This window comes from Mesoplodon densirostris, chromosome 13, assembly GCF_025265405.1.
Source record: "Mesoplodon densirostris isolate mMesDen1 chromosome 13, mMesDen1 primary haplotype, whole genome shotgun sequence".
Taxonomy (NCBI): Eukaryota; Metazoa; Chordata; class Mammalia; order Artiodactyla; family Ziphiidae; genus Mesoplodon; species Mesoplodon densirostris.
In genome coordinates this window covers 14,806,715-14,826,428 of record NC_082673.1, presented here as the reverse complement: position 1 = coordinate 14,826,428, position 19,714 = coordinate 14,806,715, and the positions used below count along the sequence as shown (strand labels likewise).

The 19,714-nt window shown below is 40.1% G+C and overlaps 1 protein-coding gene across 1 annotated transcript in view; it reads left to right on the top strand.

Annotated features, from left to right (window-relative positions):
* The window catches only part of SLCO5A1 (solute carrier organic anion transporter family member 5A1), a 122,418-nt gene extending 105,605 nt beyond the window's left edge, over positions 1-16,813 (top strand). Inside the window, exons 7-10 of the mRNA XM_060115790.1 lie at positions 5,982-6,141; positions 8,490-8,731; positions 10,696-10,760; positions 14,095-16,813. Of these exons, the coding sequence (XP_059971773.1) occupies positions 5,982-6,141; positions 8,490-8,731; positions 10,696-10,760; positions 14,095-14,552 (925 nt within the window). The 3' untranslated portion in view covers positions 14,553-16,813. The remainder of the gene's footprint in view (positions 1-5,981; positions 6,142-8,489; positions 8,732-10,695; positions 10,761-14,094) is intronic.
* The last annotated feature ends 2,901 nt before the right edge of the window (positions 16,814-19,714 follow it).

Here is a 19,714-nt window from a genome sequence, read left to right as displayed (position 1 = left end):
TAGCTGTAAGTATATGATTTGATCTATTTTTGGCTCTATTTGGGAGATACAAACAAAATTTGCTTTACTTCCTTTTTAGGAGTATCGAAGGGGTATAAAATAAAAGCAAATTTTCTTTCCAGTGAGTTTTAAGTTTTGTAACTGAGATTTAAACAAATCACAGGAACTCTGTAAAACTATATAATATCTGTTTAAACACAGTAAGCCTTGAACCTATATTATTAAACTCGGGGCCAAATTTGCCATTCATAATGTCATATTAACATAGTCAATAGAAAATGTTCATCATATAATGTTAGCAGGAAAAATAGAATTTAGAACACTCTGTGAAATCTTGATAACAATATGTTATTAACGTTAATTTATATGCATATTGAAAAAAGAGCAAAGGGAAGTAAATATACTAAAAGCATAATGGTGGATATTCCTGGACGGTAGCATTACTGTGTGAGTTTAATTTGACTTTTTAGTCCTTTTGTATTTTCCAAATTTTCTACAATGAATATGTATTACTTTAAAAATAAAGGCATTTCAAAACGTTGCTCAAGAGACACATCATTTTATTAAAAATGATTCTGGATTTAAAGAGACGGTTTGTATAGGTTGTAGGTTATTATATGTAAATTTCAAGTTATATCTGGTTTGCATTTGTTGACTACAAAGCTAAAGGAAGCTTTAACAATAAAAAGAATGATTGGATGCAGTAACTGTAACTTTCATGAGTATAGTCCTGGGAAACCCTAAGCTATCCCATGAGTTATTACATACTCCCCTGTGTTGATCATGCTTCTCTCCACTCATGTAGGCAGGAAGGGTATTGACAGCCATTAACTATTAGGCTGTTAAGGTCATACAGCTTCTAAATGGTAGGCCTGCAACTGGACCCTCATCTAGTTTTCTGACTGTTCTCTATATGAGTAAATAAGAAAATGATATCTTCCTTTTTGAAAAGAAAATCATCATGAAGGCCTTTTATGCTCTTTGTGTTTGTGACTGTGTTACTTTTTTTTTTTTTTCGGTACGCGGGCCTCTCACTGCTGTGGCTTCTCCTGTCGCAGAGCACAGGCTCCGGACACGCAGGCTCAGCGGCCATGGCTCACGGGCCCAGCCGCTCCGCGTCATGTGGGATCCTCCCAGACCGGGGCATGAACCCGTGTCCCCTGCATTGGCAGGCGGACCCCCAACCACTGTGCCACCAGGGAAGCCCCCAACTGTGTTACTTTTATTCCTTCCTGCTTCTGCCCTGTGTAGATAAAGAAAACACATCAGTATCTGCGTGTCTGTTATGTGCTAGGAACTCGCTGGGCGCTGGGTATCCATTTACTTATCTAATCCTCCCATCAACCCTGCGATATAGATAGTCTGGTCTCTGTTTTACAACACAAGTGAAGTCTCTCTAGATTTGTTCATGGCACTGGTGAATTGTAGATATGGAATTGAACCTACTCTTTTTATTTATTATTTTATTTTTTTATTTGTGGCCGTGCTGAGCGGCTTGCGGAATCTTAGTTCCCCGACCAGGGATTGAACCTGGGCCCTCAGCTGTGAAAGCACAGAGTCCTAACCACTGGACCACCAGGGAATTCCCTGAACCCGCTCTCTCTGACTCTAATGCTCATCACAGTGAGAGCTGAGTGCCAGGAAAGCTGCATTAGAGGAAGAAAAAGGAGGAGAGTGAGTACACAGAAGACTCAAGGGAAACCATGGCCAATTACACAAAGAGGGTCCGCTGCCGTAGGGGTTTAAGGGGACACACTATGGAGACAGAGGTAACTGGGTTTAAATCCCTCCCTGATTCTTACTAGTTCTGTGAACTTTAACAGTACCTATCTTATCCTCTCAGATATTCAATTTCATTATCTGAAAGTTGGAGACACAGTCATAATAATTTTAATTCTCATGAGGAATACATGAGGTAACTTCTATAGAGATCTCAGTGCACAAGTCCTGGAGTAAAATTAGGACTATGTAAATGTTAGTCCTAAATGATAATGATGATAATGATGATGATGATGATGATGATGATAGCAGTATTATTTATAAACCTGAAGTTGCACAGCTATATCTGTCCAAGGAAGGGCTTTAATATAAAGCCAAGGATTTAAGCAGAATTGAAAAGAAACATTCTAGTTGAAGTCTCCTTAAAGACTGAGATAAATTGATAAAAATTTAAGAAATTATGAGAAAGATACCATTTTTTTTAGTTGATTAGTATATTTTGCCTGAAAGGTTTTTGTTGCATGGGTCATATTCTTTTAATCCATGTGGCTTGAATATAAGATGTATGGATCCCTATTTGTCATATCTCTTAGTAAGGAGAAAATTAACAGGAGGCAGAAAGAAGGTTAAGGGGCTCCTCTTTGATTTGTGGAAACCAGTAGAAGTGTGTCAGGTGGGGAAGTCCAAGCGTCCTTTAGGTTTTGGGGTGGGGTGACACAATTGTGTGTGTGTGTGTGTGTGTGTGCGAGAATATGTGTGTGATTTGAGAGCAACTGTATCCTTACATACCCAGCTGTAATGGCTCCTTGGTAGAGATTTTTACTTATGTTAAACCTCAATCTGTTTTATTGTTGTATGTTACTTTAAATAAACATTGATCCTTAAGCAACTGACTTAATGAAGATTAGGCAGCAAGCTTGCTCTTCTTCCCTTTTCTGTTCATTTTGGTCTCCCCATGGCTGGTTTCCTTAAAGCCTCAATGATTGTGGGGCATGTCAATATACCTTTCATAGTTTCCTAGGCTTGAAAATCAGTAAGTTGTACTAGTTAACCTCAGAGACTCCTCCCATCTCTCTAATTCTATAATTCCATGATTTTTATAGGAACATGTCATGTGTAACCTAGGTTTACAGCTTAGACCATGTAGTTATAAGGCATTTGTTAGTGAGTCATTGTTCCTGTCGTGGAAAGAACACTTACATGGACACTGAGTTAACATGAGCCTCTTGTTTGCAAGGCTAACTTGTCAGTAATGTTTTCATTTATTAGAAAGGTGATGTACTGTCCCTTTGCACAAGGATGAGTGTGGTGTACTACAGACCTTGTAAATTTTGTACTCCCATGATGGTCTTAGCTCAGGCTAATGAGAGGTTGCTTGGAGTGACTCAGATTGAAACACTTGCACTATTATCCTAATCCAGTCTGTCTTCTGGAGTGTGAGTGATAGTCAAACAAGACGTTATTATTCTTAAAAATAATTTTTTTAAATCAGTGCAGTGTAAAGGATTAACTGTGTCAGCATCTTTCTTTTTTATGTGCCACTATGGCCTTTTCCTGAATGACATTTTCCATGAATGCCTCTTTCTTTTCACTGCTATTTATATTGCTTGTTTTGATTTTCTTAGAGCTTTCCATATTGTATCATTTCTTTGTATCAGACACCATGATCTCATGAGAAAAGCAAGCATACCCAAGGGTGACCTGGGACTGTACCTTTGTTTCCAGAACTCAGGAAAGCTTTTGCCTTCCTGTCATTGATGTGTGTTCTGAGCATCTGTTGACATTCTCTTTAGATTCCTTTCTCTTGAGTGGACATACCCATAAAGGAGAGATATTTGAAATATGTGGCTGTCATAAATGAATACGAAGCATGCTGTTAATAGGAAATTCCTTGTAGCTTTTAAATATGCATAGTAAAAACCCTATTGTATGGATTTGAAGCGTGTCATTTTTAGTGACTAAGCATGCAGGCATATAAATTCCTTTTATTTCACAAGTTCCTGCAGTTTGGTTCTTGAAGAACTAGTGAAGATAATAGTAATTCACACAGAATACTCTTCATGTGATATCAATTAAAATAGCACCAATCGGGACTTCCCTGGTGGTCCAGTGGTTGAGAATCTGCCTTCCAATGCAGGGGGCGCGGGTTCGATCCTTGGTTGGGGAACAAAGATCCCACATGCTGCGGGGCCACTAAGCCTGCGCACCACAACTAAAGAGCCCGCAGGCTGCAAGTAAGACCCAACGCAGCCAAAAATAAATAAATAAATAAATAAATAAATAAATGTTCTTAAAAAATAGCACCAATCAGCCTCATAATGAATCATTTGGCTTCCTTAGACGTCCATTTCATCATCCTTGGAATGTGGAAATAGGTCTAGAACAGGGTTTCTCAGACTCAGTATATCGAGATTTGGGTCAGTTAATTCCTTTCCTGGGGAGGGGCTGTTCTGTGTATTGTTGGACTTTTAGAAGCAGCCCTGGCCTCTACCCACTAGATGCCAGTAGCATCCCTTTAGTTGTGACAAACAAAAATGTCTCCTGACATTGCCGAAATTGCTGCCCCTGTGAGAACTACTGGTCCCGAATCACATTTTAAAGGTATATTCAATTTATTTATTTATTTATTTATTTATTTATTTGGCTGCATTGGGTCTTCGTTGCTGTGCGCGGACTTTCTCTAACAAATGGTATGATTCTAAGAGTTGGTGAATAATTATGAGAGTCTTGTGACAATTTCTTCTGTGGAGGGATATGAATGAAGAATACAGTTTATTTTCCTTTTGCCTCTTTGGAAGTCTTTCTTGGTAAGGTTTACATATTGCTGTGAACTTGTTCCATTAAAATTCGATGGCTCATTTATCAACGTGCGACAGGAGAAAAGCCTTTGAACAAACAACACTTTATGTTTATGGATTAATACATATGGTTGGGATGGACTAGGCTACTGGGTGAGTGGTTACTCAGCACTTGAGTCAGCATAGTCATTAAAGGTAAGTCCTGGAACATAACAGACATTCCAAAATATCTGCTGAATGGAGGGAAGATGGATAGTTGGGCAGGTGAATGAAGGATCTGCTATTGCCAGTTCCTGAGGCTCTAGGAAGGGTATGTCATCAGTGACACCTAAAAATGATGGTCATGAAAGCAAAGGAAGGAGGTCATTGGATGTGAGCACTCAGAGCCCCTTTCATCCTTACATGATTCCCTCTGGGTACCTGCCTGCCTCTGTCTTTCCATAGCCATTTCCTTACATCTCTCTCTCAGGCCCTATATCCTTACTTGCCTGCCCTCCCCCCCTTTTTTAGATTTTTTTGATGTGGACCATTTTTAAAGTCTCTATTGAATTTGTTACAATATTGCTTCTGTTTTATGTTTTGGTTTTTTGGCCACGAGGCATGCGGGATCTTAATTCCTCAACTAGGGATCAAACCCGCACCCCCTGCATTGGAAGTTCAGAGTCCTAACCACGGGACTGCCAGGGAAGTCCCTTTTCCCCCTTTTATATTTTTTGCCTGAACTGATTTTATTAGAGTTTAAAATATTGTATCACTTCTTTGAATCGGACATCATGATCTCAAGAAAAAACAGAACCCATCACGCTTGCCTGTAAATCCACATCTGGGCATTCTTGAGGGAAGGAGAGTTTAATGGTTCTTCTCTGGTCATCTGAATCAAACCAGTGATGTGATTCCTGATGGCCTTTGAAAAATCACCTCCTTTTGATTTTCTAGAGTCCCATGTCTTTCTTTGATAAGTTATTCCAGAATAATTAAAGTTTTTGGTCAAAGGACCTTATGTTGATAACTCTGATTGATGGATTCCTTGTTAATGTCCTCATCATGATATTATTAGTTTGGCACAGAAGAGTATTTCCTCCATTTTACATTTAAAGAAATCGAGGGTCCAGTTTGTTAAGACATAGAGCCAAGTGTCTATAGTAAGTGAGTAGTTTAGTTATATGAAGGTTAGAACTTCTGAGCTCAGATCCGTATCACCAAGATGGAAGATAGAATCGAGATATGATAAATAATTTGATATGAATGTCATAACTGAATCTGTAGGACCAGAAAATTGAAACATTTTTCTTTATGTTTTGTTTTAAAGTCATAAAAATAATTACCTAGGGTGCTACGTCAAGGTACCATGGCTTTGATTTCATGGGAATATCTCCTCTAAAACGGACACACGACTGAACATCAAGAACTGTCCTATGAGTTTTATTTTAGCAATGTTGCTCATGATCTACTTTTTTCTCTTAGACCTTCTCTGACCATGCCTCATAGGAATCTGACAGGAAGCTGCAATGTGAATTGTGGTTGTAAAATACACGAGTATGAGCCAGTCTGTGGATCGGATGGAATTACATACTTTAACCCTTGTCTGGCTGGCTGTGTTAATAGTGGTAACATGAGCACTGGGGTGAGTATATTTCACAAGTTCCTGTACTGTTGTTAGATTTCATATGCAAACATAAGGCTTCAGTCTCCCTTTTCAAGAAACTTCAAATAATCTACAAAATACCTTCTGTCAAGCACCCAGAGGAAAGAAAATTATGCAATACGATATCATTTTTTTTTCCAGGGATGATTGGAGCATTTGTGTATAGTGATCTGATTCCACATCAGCACTCCCCTGCTTACATTCTGTGCCAACCCAGTGAAATTTTATAAGGTTGAGTGCTAGCTTTCTCCTTTGTTACCCTGACAGGGCCCTTGTGATGGACTTGAAGGTCAAGACGACCACATTTGGTGCTGATAGAAGAGAATAGGAGAGCACCTCCCTGATCAGAGCCTGTAGATGGGCAATGGCCATTTTTCATAGACTATCAGTTCAGACTTTTTTTTTAAACTTTCAGAGTAAAGATATTTCTGTCAGTTCAAGAATAGGCTATTTTGAGAATTCCCTTCCCCGTGAATTATAAATAGTCTGTAACACTGTGGGAGAAGGTTTTCATATTCTACTCAGTTCTTTATTGAGCCTTGTTTCATTCTTTGCATAAGAACAGATTGTAGGAGGCTGCTTTCATTAAAAGGTTAAAGTGCATTTGCTTGTTCTGTGCAGGCGATATGGGATTATACTGTTGACTGCCTGTTTTGGGGATATCATATTTGATTTCTGAGTTTTAAACTATAGTGATAAATTGAGATTCCTTTTGCTGGCCCCCCGTTATGTAATTGGTGAGCTCCAGCGTGTGACTGAATTGAAAGGGACAATGAGATCTATTCTTCTCAGTGGCTGAATTCTTCCCTGGGAGTGAGTGAGTCCTCTGGTACAGCTTGCTCATTTTTTTTTAACTTTAAAAATAACTTTCTTACACTCACTTGATATCATGCTGAAAATTGACAACACAAGCGTATAAGTAGCACATAAGCGTGAAGTGTGTCTTATCACAATTTGAAAAATTGATACATACTTTTCTAACAACAGAGGCATGGATTATTCCTGTTTAAGCAGCCATGTATACAACTTGTCTTCTAGTCTAGTTATTGGAAAGGATAAATCAGAAATAGGCAAAGATGTCTTGCTACACATTGTAGGGTTAACCAAACAACACACTAAAAACTCAATTGATAAAGAAAACCAAAAGCATCGCATAATTAAAAATCGATAGCAACTTTGACCAACCTTACCCTTGGCAATAAGTGTGGACGTAAGTATGCCTAAGGAGGTCATGCACACAGATGACCACATGTCCTATTTTATGGAATCTAGTTTCATTTCTGGACTATCTTTCCTGGGAGTGCAAAAAGAAGGGGATGGAAGGAGATAACATCAGGCTTTCTGGACCTTACTCTGGTCCAGACATCTGGTCATTTGCCAAGATAAACAATAACCTGAGGCTTCAAAACTCTCTTCAGGGGAGTGGGGAAAACATGGGCTCCTTGGTGATCACATCCCCGGGTCAGCCATCATCTTACAAAGAGGCCCACAGTCCTTGGAGCACAGGCAGCCAAACAGTGGCCCATCTTTGTACTTGTTCCTCCTGCTTCTCTAGGTGGTCAAGAGGTCACAATGACAGTGAATTCATCTGATGTCCATTCAGCAGCATAATAGGCAGGAAAGGTTAATTAGCTGTTTTGTTTGAAACACATTTTTAATCCCTTGCATTAGCTGGTTTCAAATGAAACAGCCAATGATATGTTCACTATTATGGACGCTGAGGTCATCACGGCTGCGTTATGAATTCTCTGTATTTATTGAACAGATATTTACTTTAGGTCCTACACTGTGTTCAGGGTTATGCTAGGCACTCTGGTGGGCACAAATAAAAATAAGGCTTAGTTCCTGTTTTTGAAGGGCTTCTTTAATTGGAGAGCCCAAGAATTAAACAGCCATGGAAACAGCATATGATTATGACCCCGAATGAGCATATGGAATGTGAATGGTATAGAATGGAATGTTGAAAGCGTCTTATCAAAGTTTAGGTTTCAACAATCTTGACCAGCAGATTTTGATGTTGTTTGATGCACTCTTTGGATCCTAACTGTTAAAACGAGGAAGATCTTTTCTTTTCTTTCTTTTTCTTTTTGGTCGCTCTGTGAGGCTTGTGGGATCTCATTTCCCCAACCAGGGGTTGAACCCGGGCCATGGCAGTGAAAGCCTGGAATCCTAACTGCTAGGCCACCAGGGAACTCCCAGAAGATATTTTCAGTGAAATATTCTGCATATGTTTAAATGCTAGAGTGATTTTAGAGCATTTTAACTTTGTCTGACTATTCCTATGCTGAATTTTGCTTAGCATCCAACTCATCTTTGTTATCACTTAGATGCGGAATTACACAGAGTGCACCTGTGTCCAAAGCCGCCAAGTGATCACGCCTCCCACAGTGGGGCAGCGCAGCCAGGTCCGCGTGGTTATTGTCAAAACGTATCTCAATGAGAACGGCTATGCTGTGTCTGGGAAGTGTAAACGGAGCTGTAACACCCTCATCCCGTTCTTAGTTTTTCTGTTCATAGTGACCTTCATCACAGCATGTGCCCAGCCATCAGCCATCATAGTAACTCTCAGGTGAGGACAGCATTCAACGTCTAGGGTGGGTTATACACTCAGAGTTGCCAGAATTCCTGGTCCAGACTGGGGGCTGATGTGGTAAAACAGAGAGGAAAGCAAAGTGAGATTGTGCAGGAAAGGAGAGGAAGATGGTAACATTTCATACTTCCGAACTTTCTTTATTCAGATGCGTTCTCTCCCTATAGTTCAGGGAAACTTATTTTGGGTGCCTTTGGTCCCTGAAGTCTCTACCCTAAAAGGTTCAAGTGCAGGAACTGAAAGCTGTGACCGTTGTAGCTGCAAGAAACCTGGCCCTAGAGGAGGCGGCAAGTCATTTGGGGAAGTTGCTAAATTGTGCACATAGCGAAGAATATTATCTCCAACCTTGTAGATGCTTAATACTCCAGGGTCAGTGCCATTGCTGCTGGTCTTGCAGTTCCAAATGCTGCTTTAATTAATTTCACTGTCATAAAATTTTGACGTTGAATCAAGGAAAGGGCAGACCTGGAAACGTATTTATTAAGTTGTTCATGCTGTGCTTTCTTTGCTGTGTTACATATATCCTGTTCGTGTTTTTTGGCTTCTAAGAGAGAATGTGAAAGTTACCTGAATGGAAGCCCTACTTAAAATGCTGACACCAGCACATTCGGATCAGAGTTTTGGTATTTGCAGTAAAGACTGCAGTGGACCAAGGAAGGAAGGAGGCAGTGTGGTGAAGAAACAAAAGCACGCCCACAGCAGCTTTACGGGGGCTGGGATGCAGGGTGATGAGGGAATGAGGGGCGTCAGTCTCTATTCTCCCTTTTATGTCCCCCCTGGTTTCTCAGTACCCCACAATGCTGGGCACCTGGTAGGATGCATCTGCTGAGACGTCATTCTTAGCAGGGCAGCTGGGCTGCTCCCATGCTTGTTCTGCATATTCTGGCTTCCCTTCTGTGGGATGCTGAGTTAGACCATGTTTAGCCGATGCATTCCTTGCCAGGTAACAGCACACGGAAGTCCCATTGGTCCCAATGGTTTACTCACTCAATTCCTCCATCAGCAGATACTTACAGAGTAACAAAAATGTGTTCCACACTGGGGAAATTGCTATGAGAAAATAAAGAAATAAGGGGAAAAGATGACAAACATGCTGGTCCTTGGGAATTTTACATTATATACTGAGAACCCTATGTGTATGGGATAGAAAGGATAAAGTACTTTGTCATGAAAAAATGTGAATCACTAATAAGCTAATACTTTGAACTTTAATTCTACAAGAGATGTTAAGTGACCCAGATAAGGGCTGCCCATTTCATAATGTTCAAACATGGCAGATCACCAGTTGGTTTCTGACCCAAAACTTGAGAAAAGGAGCCCTTTAATCTTTACTAATTACAAAATCAGTAGACTCCAATCTTCCTGCCATGTGGGAATTACTTGGAGCATAAGTTTTAGGAAAAGAAGAAAATGTGTGACTGGGAAGGGTTCATTCTTTTTCTAACTTTTGACTTGTTTCCTACACATTTTGGGACCATTTTTAAAAAAAACCTTTTTTCTCTATACTTGAGAAATTACAGGAGTCATGTTCAGTGTACACACCTACCATTCTGGAAAGTGCAGGCAAACAGAGAGAAAGAATGCAATAATTAGGATAAAATGCTATATATATATATTTTTTTAACAGAATTGATTTTGCAAACTCAGAGCCACTTCTGTGCCTTCACCTTCCATACCTTCAGCTCTGAACCTTTGTCCTTCCACCGTTATTTACACAAAAAGTAGAGTTAATCGGAGTTTCTTTGCAGTCTCACTGGGGAGACCTTTATTCGGTGATTTAGCCATAAGCAGTCTTGTTCTGCTATTGTTAGTAAATTCTAGCGAATTCAATATTTTGGCCCAGCATGTTTGGTCCCTGGCTCTGCAGCTAAGCAAGCTTGATTTGACATTCATTTTCTTCAGGCCATTATTCTAAAACATTTCTTTCTTTACCTTCTTCGTAGGTCCGTAGAAGATGAAGAGAGACCTTTTGCCCTGGGAATGCAGTTTGTTTTATTGCGAACACTTGGTATGTTCCTGTATTTCCAAGAGTGCCTCTTTGTTCCTCTTTGTAGATGGCAAATTTCCACTGTCCTTTCAAAATGGCAAGTCAAGTCATTTGTCACCATTCATAGTAGCTAGGACTTTACAGGTTAGTGGCGAGGCACAACTTCCTCATTTCCTGACTTGGACTAAAAGCTGACCAATTCTGTCACTGATGAAAGAAAACAAAACTGACTTTAGATCAGTTTCTCTTTCACTGTGAACATAAACTTGGGCTAAATTCCCCAGAGTTTTGTAGAGTAAGAAATCTTGAACCAAGAAATTGTTACGGGCTTATGATCCTGATGTTTTTGTCCCTTTTGTGCCTTTGTAACATGAAAGTGATGGGAATTGGTGCTCATTTTTTTGTGTGTGTGAAAACTTCAATTCCTTACTTCTTTCCAGTCATTTTATTGGGCTGGGTAAAGAGTATACTGATCAAGTTTCCTGAGGAAAAGAAATTAAAAATTCTAAAAAAAAAAAAAAAAAGAAAGTTTTCCAAACATATATAAGGACTAGGTTTTACTTATTAACAAAAGAAGCTTGTTAGCGCTATGTCAATGGGGTAAGTCCCAAAGTTTATTTGGACATGAAGAATAGCCTTCTGATTCTTACAAACACTGCATCACTTGTGATGTCTTGGGACAGTGACTGGGAAACAGCATGTGAAGTGATCCATTCCCTTGATGGATTTCAGTGTATTTTTATATGACTTCCTCATCGTCAGGCATATTTTTTCTTTCTTAAGTGGCAGTCTGTCATCTTCTTCAGCTGTTATTTTCCCCAGTAATCAGTATCATTGTCCACAGCACAAAAAATTACTTTTTTGATTCAAGTTGCTTAGTTCAATCTTGAAGGATGAAACATTTTTAAACACTTAAAAATCATCTGGCCCTTGACAACACGAATACTCTCTGAAATTCTCATTTTGTCTCATGTTGTGCTTGATGGCCCTGACTTAGAGTGAGGACTTGTCAGTGGGCATCAAAGGCTTCTGGTTGCTTTGAGTTAGGTGGCTTATTATTATTTTTTTAAATATCAGATTTTAGTTTTACTTATATTGTGGAGGGGGCGCCGTGCCACATGGCTTTCGGGATCTTAGTTCCCCGACCAGGGATTGAACCCCCGCCATGACAGTGAAAGCACCAAGTCCTAACCACTGGACCGCCAGAGAACTCCCTGGGCGGCTTATTTTTTTGGTAACATTAATACTTTGAAAGCATCGTTTCCCAGAGAATGCTGGTTCAAGGAACTACTGACATTCTTTGATTTAGTTAAGAAGTTTGCCTTATACTTCTCATTGAAAACAAAAAAGTTATTTTCAAAGAAGGAAATTTGTTTAGCAAAGGGGTAGTTGAATAAGAAAAGAAAAAAGTAGTTCCTCCTTTTTGCTTGGCCTGTCTGCGATGCCAGGGGCTTGGGTGATTTCATATGGATGCGGAATAAGTCAAGAGATGCACACCACAGCATAAGGAATTAGTGGAGGGAGAACAAACGTATCAGGCATTTATTATTTAATTCAACCTTACCTTAAGTTCCACTGATTATGAAAAAGTATAGTTGGGCCAACCAGCCACTTTCCATTTCCCCAAGTGCCAAAGCAAAAAGAGAGTTTCAGGTATTTCAGTGATGTTAAATTTTTAAAAAGTGAAACATAGTTGATGTACAATATTATGTTAGTTTCCAGTGTACTCCATAACAATTTGACATTTGCAAACATTACGACATGATCATGATGATGAGTCCAGTGACCACCTATCCCCATACATTATAACAATATTACTGACCATATTCCTTATGCTGTGTATTACATCCCTGTGACTTATTTATGATTTAAGTTTTGTACCTCAATCCCCTTCATCTAATTTGCCCAGACCAATAATGTTACATTTCAGTTGTAGTGACCATATCTCCTTTTAAATGAATACAGCGTATTTAAAAATGTATCACTTGGTGGACTTCCCCGGCGGTCCAGTGGTTAAGACTCCATGCTGCCAATGCAGAGGGCTCGGGTTCGATCCCTGGTCAGGGAATTAAGATCCCACATGCCGTGCGGTGCAGCCAAAAGATAAAAATGTACCACTCGCAGCCTCCTGGGCTATTAGCCCACCTGTCCTCTCTCCCTTCTCCCCCTCCTCCTTCCCTTCCTCCCTTCTCTCTCTTCTTCTTCCTTTCCTTCCATTCATCACTTCCTTTTATAAACCCTTATTGAGGATCCATGGGCTGTCCTGATAGGTCATTGGGATGTGAAGAATAAAAGGCATGGTCCCAGCCATCGAGGAGCTTATGGGTGACAGACTTACAAATAGTTTCAATACTGGGTGATAGTGGACAAAATGGAGGTGTACACAAAATGCAATGGTAATATGGTAGCATCTGAATGAGTCAGGAATTTAAAGGGGGAGTAGATATTTGCAAGGTGAACAAGTTGGGAATAGGGACACATTTCAGCAAAGGGAGTAGCGTGTGATGAAGGAGGTCTACCTGGGTAGACATTTTTCCTTATGGGAGTAAAGAAATGTCTACATCGTAGCCCAAATAATGAAGCTGCTACTCATCACAGGTGCTGCACAAGCTGTAAAGATGAATATTATGCCTTATTTATTTCTATACTCCAAGAGCCATTTGATGTGATTTCCGACTTACAGGGCACAGTGCTTGCCTTATACTCTTCCTGCAGCCAAGGCTAGAACCCAACCCACAAGAACTAAGTGTACTGAATTTTTGTGGATCATAAAGGGTTCTAATATGGCCAGCTGTGTATTTCATAACAAAATCTGATTTTTTAAGTTTAAAAGGATTCCCTAATTGCATTTTTTTTTTCTTGGCTGGGCAGCGAGGCTTGTGGGATCTTAGGTCCCACACCAGGGATTGAACCCTGGGGCTACGGCAGTGAAAGCACCGAGTCCTAACCACTGGACCGCCAGGGAGCTCCCCTCCCTCATTGCACTTTTATCAATAGAAATTTTCATGTCTAAAGATGTGTTAATGCTTTTTAGACATTTTATATCATAATATGTCAACTGTAATAAATAATAATAAATTATAAAATAACTATCATCAAATGCCTGAAAACCAAAACACATTCGGACTGAGCTGCAAACTACAAGATTTAAAGTATTTACAATTTAGTGAACATTTGTATGATAAGAATATTATGAGAAGATGTGGTATATATTTACAAAAAATCAAGTAACCCGAGAAAACCACTCCCTTCAACTGATTTTTAGAGCAAACAAGCATCCTGTTAATTTACAGATCTGTTTCCTCTTATAAGATGTGCTAACTATTTTTCTTTTTCTTTTTTCCGACAACTCTAGCATACATTCCTACTCCGATTTACTTTGGAGCAGTTATTGACACCACCTGCATGCTCTGGCAACAGGAGTGTGGCGTGCAGGGCTCTTGCTGGGAGTACAATGTCACATCATTTCGTTTTGTCTATTTTGGTTTGGCAGCTGGCCTCAAATTTGTTGGCTTCCTTTTTATTTTTTTGGCCTGGTACTCCATTAAATACAAGGAGGAAGAACTACAGAGGCAGAGGTGGAGAGAATTCCCTCTGAGCACTGTGAGTGAGACGGTGGGCCACACCGACAGTGCCGATACGTCTGTCCGGACTAGATCTTGCCCAGCTTTCAGCACCCAGGGAGAATTCCACGAAGAGGCTGGTCTCCAAAAAGGGATCCAGTACACAGCACAGACCTATCCGGGGCCCTTCCTAGAAGCAATAAGTTCCTCCCCAGACCAGGGGCTGGAAGAAAGCCCTGCTGCCCTGTAGCCTCCCTTCTGAAGCTTGAAAATGGAAGACTTTTGTTGGTTGAGTTGAATATGGTGACTTGAGAAACACCCGTGCCTTCTTTTCTTTCTTTCTTTTTTTAACCTCTAGAGATACAATCCTCAAACCAACAAAACTCAGTATACACAGCCACTGTTGATTGAGGGCTGGATACCTCAACAAGACTGAGCCTTTCCCCCCTTCTCTCTAAGAGGAAGGAGTTTAGATAGATTTGTTACCATTTCTGAGTTGTTAATTTTGATGCTCATGCTCCAATATGGTATAAGGCTGGGTGCATGATTAACAAAATCATGGGAAATGTGATGGCGGTGCATATCATTAGCATGCACTCTGAACAAGGGTGAGCTTGACCATGATTCTGCATTTACAAAGCAAAGTTTTCAGATACGAACACCTACTGTGAGTCCTGCTACAAAGCACAAATGAATTTGCCTCAACTATGCAATTTGATTGGGAAACTGTAAGTGCAGCATGTTACTTTTAGTGTCAGAGACTAAAACAGATACGGTTCTGAAATTAGGAAGCTAAACTTACCCTAAAGTACTGTTAATAGCATTGTAAGCCATAACAGAGCTAAAAATCAGGTAGAACTTTCCAAATGCTTCAAAGGAACCATAAGTGTAGCGTGAAAAAGGGAACAGCAACTTCGTAAGACACATTCTCTTTTAGTCTATCTGCCCCACCGTAAAGGAGTTAAAGAAGCTGCTGAATCATGAACCTGAGAGCTTGAATATCAACTTCAGGATTCTTTCATAAGGGGCTTTAACACTCGTGTGCTAAACAATATGGCTAGAAACTGTCATTTGAGATGCAGAATAAGGAAAGAAACTGATGGCTTTCTCATCCAAAGAAAATTGCTGCAGAAATTCTTACAGTTTTTTTAAAAATATAAATTTATTTATTTATTTTTGGCTGCATTGGGTCTTCGTTGCTGCATGTGGGCTTCCTCTAGTTGGCAATGAGCGGGGGCTACTCTTCATTGTGGTGCACGGGCTTCTCATTGCGGTGGCTTCTCTTGTTGAGGAGCATGGGCTCTAGGCGCGCAGCCTTCAGTAGTTGCAGTGCACAGGCTCAGTAGTTGTGGCTCGCGGGCTCTAGAACACAGGCTCAGTAGTTGTGGCTCACGGGCTTAGTTGCTCCACGGCATGTGGGACCTTCCCAGACCAGGGCTGGAACCCGTGTCCCCTGCATTGGCAGGCAGATTCTCAACCACTGCGCCACCAGGGAAGCCCTCTTTTAGCTTTTAAGGGCCCACATAAGGGTTGTTGAGGATTGTAACCTTGACACTCAAAAGAGTTGGAAAAAGAAATCCCACAGACGTAAGACTGAGTCTCACTTGAGCATTTTAGTTATATACCTGGAAGCACTAGCCCATGTGTAGCTTTCTTTTTTATGTGCAGAAAATTGCTTCAGTCACTCTGAAATAAAGTCATTTAATCAGGAAGATCACCTTGAACACGGGAGGAGGGAGATCTGTGAGCTGGATTTAGGTTATGATCCCAAGTAATGGTTAAAAATTATGTATAATAAACTGGTCTGTCATACTGAATCCTACCTTATCTGAATCATTTTATACCTCCATTTAATTCCTTTCTACTGTAACCTTCTTGAAGTGACTCCGAGAGAGGATTTTTCTGTTTCCAAATGCCCTTGGTGTTCAACATCCATCATCCTTTTCAGTATCTCCCAGCACATCACTTTGATTTAGATGCCACACAGAATGTTTTCCATGTGGTCCTTAAGGTAGAGGCCTCCTGACGGCACTGTGGACTGATGGCAAGTTAACTCATGGAATCTGGCTGCTCAGAAAAAGAATCATGACAACTCAGACTTAGGAGGGACTATAATGTACAAATATCAATATGATTGTGGATGGTTTCTGCCAATGAGCCTATGCTTTTGTAAGGCTAATTTGGGAAATGGTTTCCTTGGCTGATTTACAGTCTTCCACAGAAGGGATGAGACTGAGCCATGATTCTGGCTTTTTTCCCTCCATCCATGGCTGCATAGGTGGAGCTGTGTGGATATTCCTGGGTTCAAGGTTGTCTTCTTCTCTACCTAGGCATGTCATTGGTCAAATGGTTCTCTTGGTTGCATGCAGTTTATGGAGAGGGTTCTCATTGTTAGACTAAATAATGTCTACAAGGGGTGGAGTCAGTGGTCCCAGGTGACAAGGACTTCCCTTGGGGCAGACTTGTTTGGCTAAGTCATAAGAAGCATCGTTGCCTGTACTTACACTGTGTCTGTCAAACTTTGGTCAACTTGGTGTAGTTTGAAGGTCTTCAGAGAATTTTGCTGATTATCTTCATGTCTACTTTGGGAGCTTAGTGATCCCCTTTACCCTTTGTGGGAGATCTTTAATCCTTTAGAAGAGAAAGTTTCTTTTTGTGTTGGAGCTAAAGATATGTAGATTGGGAATAGGTATTTTCTTAATTTTCCTCTGATGGTTAAGAAACTGCACTGAGAGAATTTTAGTGGGATTGGCACTTTTTTTTTTTTTTTTTTTTTGTAGCTAAGATTGTGTGTTCCAACACTCTTAGAATTTCTCTCATCTTAGTAGCACATTTTGAAAAGGAACTACTCTTAGAAATCTATGACCTGAAACGATGGACTCATCAGGTATAATTGGAGACCCCCTCCCCCTTCTCTACCATGAACAGTCATCCAGTTCAGCCATCACTGACTGAGCACCATTTCCCTATCAGGCACCATTTTACCCAATTACCATCTGCCAATCTATGAAATCCTTTGGGTTGATTAGGCCATAATTCAAAGAAATTGGCCTGAACTGTACACCACCATGTTAATATTGTACTTCCTCAAGTATCTGGTACTTATAAATAGCAGGTATATCATTACTGTGTTGCTGGTGAATGTAGAATAAGTAGTAAAAATCTTGGGGGACTGACATTTTGGAATATGTACCAAATAAGAGTTGTCCCCAAAATGCTTTGGGTTCTGGTGGCATCATTGGACTATTACATAGTCAACTGAAGTGACTACTTGATAGATGACACCATTTAATTGTACATATATATGAGGTCCTTATATGCTTGATAATAAATTGGTTGTGTTACTTTAGAGTCACCACTCCTGTTAAATGTTTAATTGCCACTCTCCGTTAGCTTAGGCTTCTAATTACTTATTTTTTGGAAAGGTCACCTTTTTCTTTTAAAAACTCTATAGATTAATGTATTATTTGACTTTTTTTTGTGTGTGTGTGGTACACGGACCTCTCACTGTTGTGGCCTCTCCTGTTGCGGAGCACAGGCTCCGGATGCGCAGGCTCAGCGGCCATGGCTCACGGGCCCAGCCGCTCCACGGCATGTGGGATCTTCCCGGACCGGGGCATGAACCCGTGTCCCCTGCATCGGCAGGCGGACTCTCAACCACTGCGCCACCAGGGAAGCCCCCTATTATTTGACTTCAATATGCAAATGTAATATCCTTGAGTCTAGCCTATTAATTTAGAAACCCCAGGGGGTGGAGTGGGCAGTTAGTACACATTATTTTGGTTATCTTCTGTAGCTTGAAATCCATATCCTTTGTAGGTGGATGTAACTCTTGAAAACAGTCAAAAGTCATTCAGAACTAGGGTAGGGAAAAGAAAGGAGCAGCAGAGAGGAAACAAATGAGCATTCGTTGAATGTTGACTATTGGCAGAGCATTTTGTCAAGCACTTAATATACATCATGCATTTAAATCCTCTTAATAACTTTGCAAGATAACTATTTTTATTGTTTTTCTTTTTTTTAACCAGATCATGAAAACTGAGGCTCAGAGAGTTAACGTGGTTTGTTTAGGATTGTACACAGTGGCCAAGTCAGGGTTCAGACACATGTTTCTCTATTGTGCACTTCTTACACTACGTAATGCTGTGCAGTAGTTTTGGTTAACATAGGTAAGGTGTGACTATAAGATAGTGAGGTGAAGCATTTCATTTTTTTAAAAAATTAGTTTCTGCTTTATAACAAAGTGAATCAGTCATACATGAAGCATTTCATTTTTTGATGTGTTACTGTTTCTGAAGAGTAATTATTATTTCCTTGTGTAAAACAAAAAAAAAATCTGCAGGAAACATCAAAATTTAATGTTTTGAATTTCAAGGTAAATTTACATTTATTTACCTAAGTCTTATATTCACAATTATTTGTCCTAACATACCTCAGGTATTTATTTATAGTTCCTATTTAATATAGAAGAAATCCAATTCTAATGTTAACATTTAGTCTCAGTAGAGTTTCTGAAATGAATCATAATGAGGAAAGGTGGTTCAGATTTGTTGAATTTGAGTTTTGGGGATTTCACGTGTATGCTTCCCCCCCACCCCGTTTCAGAATGTTAACATTTATATTAGTTTTTTAAAGTGACTATAGCTTTTAAGTTTCTTAATAAAAGTTTTAAATGGACACATACAAAGTGTTACATGTTAAGTGAACAGATAAGTGTTGTATGTTATAAACCAAATCACAACCCGATTACTCCTGATTGTTACCATTAGTAGCTGCAGGAAAAAAAACAGAAGCATGTTCCTAGAAATGTCAGCTTACCTGCAGAAGGTAATGGCAGCCCTACCTTTTTACCCACCACCAAGACACTTCTCCCTTAGTCTGCATTTCCAGCTTGCATTGTTTGGTGGACTTGGAGCCAGAGAGTTTCTTTTTGGAGCCTGTTTTGTATCAACTACAAGTGCACCAAAGGGAAGAGAAGCTTCATAGTTTGAATGGACCTGAAGCATTTGCAGAGATTCTCTAGTTGTGCCCAGGAGCAGCAGGAGAGGCCAAGCCTGGAGTGGTAGCCAGTTATACTCTGTGACCTTGTGTGCGCTTCAAACATCCTAAGTGGCACAGAAATATGAACATAACTATTGATATATAGGTGCATACTGAGTAGTCTAAGTAGCAGATAAATATCAAAATACTGCATAATCCCAGAATTGCCTAGACTGCAGTTTTGCTAATTCTGTTATACAGACTGGTAGATACCCTTTACACCCACATATTTGCATTTCCTCTTTCATGGAACGGAAGGGAGTGCCATGGCTGGTAAGGTGAAGTTCGTGGCCTCGCGCACTTTATCTTTTCTGTCTTCTCTCCTTTCCTTACCTTCCAGGATGCTGTCCCAGATCTGTGTACGTTTGAAGA